General features: G+C 41.4%; 2 protein-coding genes across 2 annotated transcripts in view; one reads left to right on the top strand and one right to left on the bottom strand.

Moving 5' to 3' along the window:
- The window catches only part of T265_10803 (hypothetical protein), a gene marked incomplete at both ends in the record, with an annotated part of 24,675 nt that extends 24,403 nt beyond the window's left edge, over window positions 1–272 (bottom strand). Inside the window, one exon of the mRNA XM_009177277.1 lies at window positions 227–272. Coding sequence (XP_009175541.1) covers window positions 227–272 — 46 coding nt within the window. The remainder of the gene's footprint in view (window positions 1–226) is intronic.
- T265_10801 (hypothetical protein) overlaps window positions 1–12,322 on the top strand; it is a gene marked incomplete at both ends in the record, with an annotated part of 130,068 nt that overhangs the window by 60,014 nt on the left and 57,732 nt on the right. The gene's annotated exons all lie outside the window — the stretch shown is intronic.

Consider the following 12,322-nt stretch of genomic DNA (forward strand, 5'->3'; position numbering starts at 1 on the left):
TGAATCACGTGAAATAAGTTAAAGTAGGTTTGAACATATATATATATATATATATATATATATATTACTGAGAGAGAAACAAGGTCCGAAAAATACGGGATGACTTCTTTAAAATCATAGTTATGCGTCTGAGGCAGTCACCGGGAGGATGATCTTGTGATCTGACAATATAATATGATAATAAGCGTGTCGTTGCGACTGTCGTTGAGTGACACATGTGACTCACATGAGTAAACCCATCCGACCACAATCACGTCGTCTACAACCAACATTCCACCGTCATCCTTTCGATTCTACTTGACCTTTTACCTCTTTTCTAATCAACGGATCAAGGTTTTCTGGTTAATAATTTACCCTTCATTTTCTATATGGGGAGACCCCAATAATACGAATTTATAAGAACCAATGGAACGCAGTTGAAGTGTACTCTACAAATTTTCATTCGGTTAACAATCCGCCTTGTTTCATTCTTCCTGTACTTGGTAGTCCCCTTGACATGCATATGCGCATGTACGCAATAAATTTGCCATAGCAATGCAAGTTTGAGGTACTGTTCAGTCAATGTACGGGATAGTTTGTTGTGCTTATTTTTGTAGAATTTTCAATTTATATCACTACCAAGTCTACTCAAGATTACAACGTGGTCTCTCTTAACTAGCTTCAGAGTGCTTTTTGCAATACCACGGAATCCACTGCTCTGACCCATTGACTTTGAGTTAATCCTTAGCATTGAGCATTGGGTTTCAACTCACTTTTTCAGGCTTGACATGAATCTTAATTTGCTCTGAATCACTAAGATCATGATTCCAAGTTTCTGTTTTCTTCAGTTGTGCACTTTCACACGTGTGGAACCTCCCATCCGTGTGTCCGGTCAAAATTCGAGTGCATGTAGTCTTCACTGTCACGTGAACTGGAAACATCACAGATGAGAAATTCTGTTGGGTTCAAGGTAAGCCGCCCGCGTAATTAAATTTACTTGACAATGAGTTTATTTCGCCAAGCATGTGAACTATCTTCAACGTTTTGTCCCAGCAGAAAGGTAAACGTAACTATGAAGTGGACTGCATTAGTCAGTCTAACATGGTTGCTTTGGTTGCCTACTCTCGGTTAACGGATACTGTTGATTGGACGGCTTTCGGCAATCCCAGTCACTTCTAAGTTGTTGAAGAATATATATATAAGTCATATACTTGAAGTTATTTGAAAGTTCTCAACGGTGGTCGGTCGAATCCATAGGGGATCGCACTTTGAACCAAAGGTTCTGATTGATGGCCGTACATGAAAAATGTGAAGCTAGGCTTAAAATAACAGAAAACTCGTTTGATTTCAACTACCGCAGGACAATTAGGAAATCTGTGCGTAACTGTGGTCGCACATCAAGTATTTTTTCATCATGTTCAACTCACTAGGTGGACATTAGTCATCCTCTGTAGATATCGGAAAGGGTTTCCTTTGCAACCTGGTCACTATTTGGAAAAACTTGTCAACGAAATACCAAAACAACATGGATCCCAGGAGCTATCTTCCCATCAAAAAGGGCTGCAGCGTACCTGAAGGCGTTCTCGCCTGTATTTAAGTGCCTGAATCAGTTGTATCGAAAATTGGTCCCGATTGCCGGTTTGGACTGTGGTCTGTCGGTACCGCCTCTGGTTTGTGGTGCCCATCTTCTTTATTAGTGGGTCTCTTTCTACAAGTCCCTCTTAATCTCCAAATCTGGCTGATTCTGGTGTGTGCATACTGTCCTTTGAATCCCTACGGCGGCTGGTAGCTTGGAACTGGAACAGAAAAAATAGGGCTGTTGTGAAGAAACCAGAAGTGAACGACATGATTAGCGTCACTGGCTGTGTCATACTTATCGGCTATACCATTTGCATTGATGACGGTGTCTGGTGATGCAACCCCTATTGTTTCTTATCCCAGTCGTCGCCAATTCAGTTAAACTGCACTTAGTGATGACTTGTGATTGTCCCAACGAAATGAACGTCAACGGGTTCATTCCTTTTTGTATTCGTTCAAATGATCAACTAGTTTTTTTAAAGCAAGCAGGTTTCTAAATGTTTGCCTCGTTTTTCGTCTGTATTTGCGTATAACTGATCACAGATATTCCATTTCTTACGAATGGTGATGCACCTTTCCGCGTTGTGATACATGACTGAAATGACGTTATTTCTTGAATCCCAAAAAGATCACTTCCGTATAGCTTGAGTAATCCAATGTTGCTTTTCAGGAACGGTAAGATTCAATAAGAGAAACGGAACCAGCAGTTTCCAAATTTTGCAATCCTAATGACATCTCTGTGTTTGAGTCGGACACTGTTCTCATCATACAAAACCGCAACAGGCAATTAAGGGAAAATTTTCTGATTTGAGGTAAAAATCTTCACAGGAATTACGAATCTTCGTTGGATGTTAGAGGTAATTTGGTGGCTTTTATAAATGTCTGCTCAGCTCGCATACTACCCTTCATTTCACTCTCAACTCTGAAACGGGTCGTCAAATGCACACCTAGTAGTTTCAAGTGAACTTGATGTTCTGCCCTTAAGTTTCAGTCTTTAAACACAATTTGGTTCCGAAATCATCATCTGTTAACATTAACTCAGTTGCTGAACGTCCGATGCCTGTCTGTTCACACAGCTGCAAGCCACCTGTAATTTTCGGAGAATTGTGTGGACCAAACTGGCCCTGGTGCGCACCTGCATGCGGCAGCAACTCAGGTGACAACCAGAAAGATGTGTCGTGCGAATAATCTGACAACGAGGTGTTTCACAGAATTTTCGGTTGAAGAGTGCACGCAGATCGTTTAATTTTACAACAACGTAAAGTGGAGCAAGGATGAGAAGAAGCCTCAACATATACTACGAATATTAGTTGGCAGACTATGACGTTTTCAGCCTTGCTGACATCATAGTGTGTTTCTCATTGTGTCAGCCTATGCATTACCGTCTGCTGTTCGTCAGACCCTTTCCCGTTTCCATGCCGGTCCACCGCATTCACGCTATCCAGTCCACGCACCTTATCACAGTTCTGCTCCCTACTATGACCTTGAAAAGCCTCTCGGTGCTCCAAATGATCTTTTTTCGCCCACATATTACCTTGCAATCAACGCTTTCAGAGCTCTTTGCAACATTTTCATCTGTGTCGTTCATCGAATTTTGACTGTATAATTCCAGATTTTTTTCGCTCTCTTATATTCTACCTATTTTCCTCGCAGGACGTATTGCAGGCTTTTTTGTATCATAGGATGCAGATACATCCAGCGTTATCAAAAGAAGTCCTTTCAACTTGATAACATGGCTAACCACTTTAATATATCTTCACGAGATGTAGTCAGCTCTATTGCTTTATTTTCGCCAAGACTCTACTGCTAACTTCTAGAATTTTTTTAAACTCCAATAAATAAGATAACACGAATACACATTCGAAGTTCAAGCAAGAATGTTTTCTAAAACGCTCCAAAATTTACTAAACAACCGACCGTTTTATCCGTTGAGGACTAATCCGAACCCAACTGGCTTCAAAATACTTAAATATGTGTGATACCTTCGGTGCTGTATCCTTTCAAATGCTGTTTACTCTGTTATGTAGTGATTTCTGATTCTGTAACTATGCAGACTGCAAATAAACAACTAATTTGTAGGAACTGGCCCGTAACTTTTCCGGAATTCTTAGTGTTAATGTCATCTCTTTCCTTCTAGACCATAAATTGGGACATATGTTGTCATCCAAGACACTCGTAGGAGGTATGTACGTCCGGTCAATAATTTTGTCATTTTTTTTTGTTTATCGTCTATCGTACAACGCACCCACATATAGCGAGACAAGTTGGCCCAATTTGTTTAATAACGTCAAGCTAGAATCTGAAAAAGTCGAATCATCTGCTATGTCTCGTTAAAAATCCACTGTAGGTTTTACTAGTTAGGACCGTAATGCATCGTCAGTTTGGAGCAGGCTCTGTACTTCTGTTATCTGGGTCAATGGAGCTTGATGATCCTAATTGACCGTACCAGGAATTCGCTGAAAGCGTTGCTATCCTTCCAGCTGAAAAAGTTATCACCCATTCGGATTGCGAACAGTTATGTCCACAACAAGCCTTAGCTGGTTACTACACTAGTTGGTTATTACACCAGTTTTCCTCTGTTCAAGAAAGTGTTCATGATAACGGTATATGTAATCTGTTTACTAATCAATTCTAAACCAAGTATAACGAAGCAACAGGAATTACATTCTCTTCGCAGAGATGCGGAGGGTAATATTTGTGCATGCCCTCAGCCTCATTTTGATGAGGCTAAGCAATGCATGACATTATTCTGGACACTGCTAGAATCACGTTTCTTAGGACCAACTATCTCCAATCCTTTAGAAATGCTTCAGGAGTACCAGGCCACACGACATTAGTTTGCATGATTGGTTCTGTTTACTCTAACACTACTCCATCCCTCCTCAAAACGGCTGTCTCACTGAAGACGTAGACATATCTAACACCGTGTGATCTCCGAAATTCATCAGGCCTCCAAATAATTCAATTCCACAAATTTGTCTGATATTGATGATACTCACTTGACCTCAAGACCGTATACATTCCAAGTTCGAAATGAGGAATCAAAAGCTACATTTTTCCATAGTCTACAATAATCGATCGCCTAGCATCTGGTGTTGTTTGATACTGCAAACTTCTCCAAGTGTTTTGAATGCCGAGTGGGACGCCAACTGCAGAATTTTAGGGCAAAGGTTATCATACATTAGGACTGAATGACAGCTGATAGTAGTGAGAGAACATACCTAGTATTACATGGCTCCCTCGTAAAAGCTCAGAACGAGGGTCGCATACACAGAACGACCACAATGATCCTGGTTGGGGACCCGTCGTTCTTTGTGGAATGAGCATATGAGCTAGTAGTAACTTGCCTTATTTAAATAAAGCAAAGTGCGCTGATGCTTTGAAGCCAGTACATTATATTGCGGCTCTCTTTCACAACTCCTATAAGCCTTCTTGCTCAAATAACACTTTTACGGTCATTATAAGACCGATGCCATGATGAGGGTTTGTGAAGCTTGCCCTCAAAGATACACATATGTATGTAAACACTGCAGTCGAAAAGTTGTAACCCAAGAGAAAAGCGCATTTGGTGTCTCCAGTATCACATTTTGAAGAAATCTGCAAGTTTCTGTCCTTTTTGGCATAGCTCTTTATCCTATTCATCACTTCTAATGACAGATATCTAGGATTTGTCAGCACTGGGAGCAAACTCGGAAAATTTTGAGGGTGGTTATTCTGAACCGCTCGCCTAGCAAGCGTGGGTTCACTGCACAACTTGAAAAGAAAAAACCTTCACCTTCAGGATCAGTACTTTAGCTGTTAGACTATTCCCAACCACAAACACGGCATCGTTATTTTTAAAGAAAAATAAGATTTGACAAATAGGAATCAGTTAACAAAGCTGTCGAATTATTCCGTGCAGAAACTTTCAAAAATATTGGAATTTGGATGCTCTTTGACGGCACTGGTTCATTATACATCCATAGCACCAGTTCTGATCTCACGTGCTGCAAAATATGCCTGGATAGATTGCATATTGATATTTGGTCAGCTAGCACCTTCCTATGCAAGAGCGTCCAGAATATTTGCCTAGCAATTTTATTAACTTCCGCAATCGCACTACCTACCGCGAAGTCGGTGATGCTGAAATAAACTCAGGTATGATCTGTGTCGTAATTACAGCAGTCAGGAGCGATAGCGTAGCCTAATCACCTGTATTTTACTAGGGCTTGAGATAACTCAGTAGTTAAGGCGTCAGCTTACAGATCAGAATATCGGCGGTTCAAAACCAACCTTAGCATCTGGACTTCTTTGGTTTAGGTTCAGGCAACCTGGCACTATCCGAGCCCTTGTCTCCTTAAGTTGGCATGATATCAAAATGGTGTTGCAGCTAAACAATTATTAGTATTATTATTAATATCGTCAAAATTTTACAGACATGCCCGCGGGTAACCGCGGATGAGGTGGAAAATAACGCAGGGGCAACGCAAAATCCGTATTCTCAAACAACATCTGTTTATTTCCATTGCTCAAAAATAGGACTTGCCATCTAAACCCCTTTTAGGATTTTCCTGGTTACCGTCATATGTTTTAAGTGCATTATTTTAAAACAGCTAGAATTTCACCACAGGTAACAACTCCTCACTCACTTCAATACACAGGGATGCCACAATGCATTCTTTCGATAAATGTCCACGGTTGTGTAACTTTTTTATCGAAATGCTGTTTTGGGAGTATCTTGGGCAACAGTGCTGTTTCATATGCATGGAAGGTAGTTCCAAATGAAAAGTACTCCACCAACTGTTTTAGGCAGTAGCGGCTAGTGGACAAGTTTCGTTAGTTCCTCCACCTAGCGGACACGAGCCTAGTATGGTTAAATGTTTGAAATTTGGATAGTTAGCCATTTCTACCGCTATGGTACGCAGGCTTCACACACCCCGCAAAACCTGGCCTCACACTAGAAATGATACCGGATGACGGAAAGTTTCCCCTCATACCTGAATGAATAAAACATGCCATCTCGCTGACCAACCTGAAGATTTATGATGTTAAAAACCCCATATCTTTGTGCCAACATGATTCAAATGAATACTAACCTTACCACAAAGCAGAAGTACTCCATCGACAGTGCGTGCACGTAAGATATGTGGTTATAAATTCTCTTGACAACAGGTTCCAGCTAACTCGTGTGGTACGCCAAATAATGTATTAAAATAAAGTAGTAAAACTCATGGGAGGGAACTTGGAAACAAACATTAATCCGTAGACAGTCAGACGTCTACCTGAAGCCTTATTTTAGGGAAACCCAAAACCCAAATTTTACATTCAAGTCTTCTTTGGAATGTTGAGTTTCATTGACGCTTATGGTGGTGTTGTTTTTGCAGGAGTTGGTGAATGACTACTCAGAAAGTACCAGTTCCAAGTCAAATCATACAAAACCTATGTGAAATGACCCTAGTTAAAAAGTAGTCCCTCTCGAGGGGGACCCATTGTGGCGTGGCAGTTAGAAAGTTGTGTAGAATATACGAGCATCACAAACCAATGTGTACCGATACGAATAATACAGGATATCCGCTAATTCATACATACTTTGCTGCTGAAAAAATTAAGTCGGTGACTAAAAAGTCGGTATGTTGAATCTGCGTGAAATTAACCAACAGTTCGTGATTCAGCTAGAACACACGTTATAATGCAAAACACCAACTGTGGATGGAAATTTGACGCAAACAAAATTTCAAAAACCATCGGTGACTCATTACTTTGGATCACTGAATGTGCTTCCTCACGCTGACATTAATTTCATTTAAAGTTGTAAATTTCAAACTGAAAATCACAACCGCAACCTGCTCCCAGATAGGTAAAACAAAAACAGGATAACCGTTTTAAAAGGAGTGAAGATTTACGTTGCGAAAAAGGCGATATTTTGACAAATTTTGCACTCCTCGCTTGAGTATCGCAAACCATTGTATTACAACTACACAAAACGGCCTCAGTCTCTTGAGGACATCAACAACTTATGCAATTTCCTATTTTTCTGAGGCCACGTAGAAAATAGTTAAAAATTATGTGAAGAGCTGAGAAAACATTACTGCATTACTCTGAATGCCTCCAAATATCTTGCGATTTCCACAGCACTTATGTTAAAAATCTACGAGCTAAAATGTTCGCACTCTGATTCGACAATCTCTATTGTAGATCTCCGTGTGCGTTTGCTTATACAGATAAAAGTATGTAATTCGCAAACGCCAGAAATACATGTGTCTCAGGATTTTCTGAATGTTCACCTCATCAGTGGATGGCGGTGGACCCTTGGGTGTGAAGGTGACCGTAAGAAATTTGAAGAGCTAAACCTAATAGGTTACTTTCAAACGTATAGTGTGCAGTGTGAAGTAGAGTTTCAACAGAATCATACACGAAGGAACCAGCTGGACTCCATGTGAGCCTCCCGTCAAAACCAAATTGTTATGCATATGAATGTGTAAGTTTAAAATCTGGCCTCTTCATTCAACTGCATTGCAGTTGCCTCCACATGTTTAACAGATAATTTTATTGGTTGTTGATCAGGTGGCCGTTGACCTGTTCGCCGAGGAGACATTATCAGTGCTCAGTTGGGTGGGTTGGTTAGTTGGTTAGTTGGTTGTCAGCATTAGGAGGTAACAGATACCCCCTAAATATTATATAAATGCACGCAGGCAAACAGAAGGTACCCGCCCAACTGCGCACTGATGATGTCTCCTCGTATGATGATGAAACGTTTGCAAGACAATTGTCAAGCTCGGCGATCAGATCAACAGCCATCTGATCAACAACCAATAAATTCACCGAGTTGCCCACATTTCGACACACTAACAACAGCTAATTTTGTACCTCGTTTTTTCCTTCACTTTAAGCAAAAAGGACGTTGTTGATTTGGAATTGACCAATGCTGATTTGGATGTGCAAGATAAATTATCATTTTAGAGCAATCCAACAGATATTGAATGATCTTCCCCTCTTGTCATGGACTGTAGTCACTAAGAGCGTCCACGCCATTCAGAGTGGACGCCTTGCAGCATACTATCTGGGTTTGGCTTACAATGGACGACTTGTGAAGCAGACTTGGCAGTCTCGTCCTGCAGTGGCTTTTAATCAGTGGCATCATTCTAGTCCAAAACATGACTGAACTAATACAGTTAACCTTGAACGTAAGGGGCTATCGGCGGCAACTCACGGTGGTCAACTGGGAGGAGTAAATGAGGCAAGTATAATTGACTTAGCTCCTGACTTAATACTTCTTGAGGCTTCCGGAGCCTTGGCAGTCCTTCAAAGATGCCGCTCTGTTTGAAGGTCCATCGAGTGTGCGTGGTTCCGTGACCTTCACCCGCATCTATTCAAACTAGGGCATTAAATTTCACGTTATTGAATTTGATGTTACTGAGAGACTCGCGTGAATTCCAGTTTACTCTCAACTTAATGATTTTATGAAGTGGAGTAGATTCAACCCATAACCCTAACAAAAAATAGTGGGTAATGGCAGCCTCACAAATAAAAACCGAATGACATTCAAATTAGCTTTGTCTGAGTAGCTTTATAGACCACATTTTCTAAACAAGTTATCCCTAGCTCATGTACTTCGTTTGCTAATCTGAGGAAAACTACACCCAGCGAACCTGGTGATAAGTGAGGACACGATACTGACCTATCTCGGTGGTCGAATTTGCTACTTATTTGTCTACACCACACGTGAGCACACTTCGGATTGCTCAACCCATAAAACCAGATAAGCACTTGGAATTCAGGAATAAGAGCCCACAGCGCATCACAGTGGCATAAAAATGTCAGCTTGCGGGACGAATCAGCCAATTTCATTGAAGATTTGAACCTAAAACATGGAGTCGCAAGGTTCATTTTGGAGACGCAGCTTTGTCTTGCTGGGTCATGGTGGCGAAAGCGCTGTACATTTACGTGCCATCAGGATTCCAGTTCACATGCTGTCCGTACCTCCTGAAGTGTTTGGTCTATCCAGATGGTTAAAACTCTGTGGAAGCTGAAACGTTTTAAGAACGCAAAAAATTTTTTCAACTTTTTCATGCAACAGAGGCCAAAAAACCTTTAGTGGGTGAAACTTTCATTTAAGCAAAGATCAGTGCCTAGACTATTTAGTCGCAGGTCAGCTAGCTACCTGCCGAGCAACAGCACAATTCAGGGGGATGAAAGTGATGAACAGCCAGCTGGACTGAGATGTAATTCTCAGTTTTGATTTTTTCCATCCGTTTGGTAAAAAAGCTCTCCAAACGGACGGTGCTCAATAGGGGTGCTTCTTTTTAAAGAATGTGCGACAGCCACAGGAGTCAACTGGTCCGCAGTCATAATAAGACCGATGTGGCACCTTCTAAATACAAAACAAGCTCGAAAGTCGCAAACTAAGGTTATGCTCTTAAGAGTACAACGCCCTGTGTGCTATTTTCTAAATATAGAACAAGCCTCGAAGATGGCAAAACGGGAGTTAGGCTCTTACGAGGCTATGTGGGCCAGATTGACCTTGACAAGTGCAACGGCGTTAATATAGGTGGAGCACGATGCTCTCTATCTTGATTTCAAAAACGCGCTGGATCATTTCAGTCAGCCCTCCTAAGCAAATCAGCTCAACAACGCGTGTCCCAAATGTCAGCCAACACAATACATTCTTGGTAACTAAGCGCATGCTTTTCCACATGGTTCCACTCTTCACACTCGTGTTTAAACCTCAATAGGTAGGGTTAATTTTGCTACCGCTGAGATACGACAGTGTTCTCATCCTGGAAGATAACAAGGAGGCAAAGGCGTCTTTAGAGACTGGAACGTTCTCATACTTTCGAAAATCGTAAGTGTAAAGTCATGTCCCAATATATGCTAAAGTCGAGCACTTATAATCCCGTGAGAAGTGTTGGCAGCGGAGGATGGCTCTTCATAATTCGAAGCCGTTGCAGAAGGTAAACCCACGAATTTCAAAACCCGAATTCATGTTTGTTTATCTGAACTACTTGTTAAGTCAGAAAGGTTGTAAGATCTGACAGGTGGTGTAATCCAGATTATGATTCTGGCTGTTTTGTACGATTTTGAGACAGGCTACAATCGGATGATCCAAGGGTTGTCAGAATTTTTTGTGGTGACATGGCAGTATCAACCGATTGGTAACGATGTGATGTTCGGCCTACTGACAGACAATTTACTTCAGTGCTGCACCCAGCGCCTAAGCTTGTGTTAGTTATGCGTACTAACTCATCCTCTGTCAAACAGTGTCTTGTTTCCCACGCCCAGTTTGAGTTTGTGTATCCTGCAAATGAGGACGAACTGTGATTCAACAAATTAGTTTCATTAGACAGGATTTGTTGCGAGTGACCCTCGTGTACAAAGCCATGGGTGCTGTAGGATATAGCGACAATCCAATAGCACTGGTATTTCCAGTGCATAGCCTCATCATTAGGATGTGTTTCCGGCAGTTGTGCACCTCGACGCCACGCTGGCACCTCTCACTTTCAGTTCACATATTAGGTCGTTCTCGGGATAAACCGGCAACAACTGATATAAGTTCGACATGATTTACACCGAAACGATACGATGAACAACACTAACACACTACTAAAGTGAAGCCTCAACGATGCTTCTAAGGGTTGGTCGTGAAAATGATGATGACAAAGTTGGAGAAACCAAACTGAACGCATGATAATGAGCAGGAAAAGGTGCACTGTTGGTGCGTAGCCACTAAAAGGTTCTGTTAAAATACTTGAAATTGGGCACCTCACCATGAAAAAGCAGTGTGTATGGCATATTTTGCATCTGATTTTAACGCTTTAGTCCGCAAAATTTCCGTCTCCGATAAATTCATATCTAAAATGTTAAATTAGTGCTTTTTATCCCAAAAGCTGGCACATCGAAGCATCGAAGTCATCACTTTGGTGAGGTGACGGTATTGCTGCAAAGTCCAAAAAACAAATACGCACTAATTTCACATCGACCGCCAGATCATGTTTTCAAATTGAGTGCAGGCTAATAGCAATCTTTCAAGTGTCTTTTATGGCACTTTCGCTTGATGCCGGGTCCGACATCATGGAAATTTTCCTGCAGGTGCATTCCACCGTCTTATCGTAGGTTCGGACAGAGATTTATACAGTTTTGCATTTACAGTTTTGCTTCTTTGTTTACTGATCCACAGGGTTCCTCCACAAGTGCATAGTCTGACGCGTTAAACGGCCATATGGCTTTAAGTTACGGTCCAGGCCAGTAACATACGAACGGTAAAACAGTGCATTTTAATGCGACTGACTGGCTTATGACCGCAAAGTATTTTAGAATTAGACTGAAAATTTATGTATAAAACGCCAAGTATCGCATATTACCTTGATAGAGAATTTTAGGCTGTTTTTTTCAAGTCGAAAAAGGAAACGATAAATTATAACTGTTTATGCTAGTTACTGTTGGGATCAACCCATACTGAAAATATCGCATCACAGTTTTTCAAGGTTTGGACTGACATTTGAGTGGTTTTCAGGGGAGAAGTTAGACTTTCTCCACAGAATGGATCAAAGAACGACGACGGCAGACAGGAGGGTGAAAGTCAGAACGTGCGGAATGATTTTTTTTGGACATTTGCCATCCGCGTGTGTTGTGCGACACAGTTCAGATCTGGTTTCCCAGGGCAACTCACAAAAACAGCCACCGGTTGACCGTTTCTTCACCCGCTGCAAAAATGGCTCCGTTCTGAACTGGATGGTTGTACAAAAACCTATCTCCCAGCTGCTTGCAAACACATGGCTCAAAACTTGAT

Source organism: Opisthorchis viverrini (assembly GCF_000715545.1).
Source record: "Opisthorchis viverrini unplaced genomic scaffold opera_v5_409, whole genome shotgun sequence".
In the NCBI taxonomy this organism is placed as follows: domain Eukaryota; kingdom Metazoa; phylum Platyhelminthes; class Trematoda; order Opisthorchiida; family Opisthorchiidae; genus Opisthorchis; species Opisthorchis viverrini.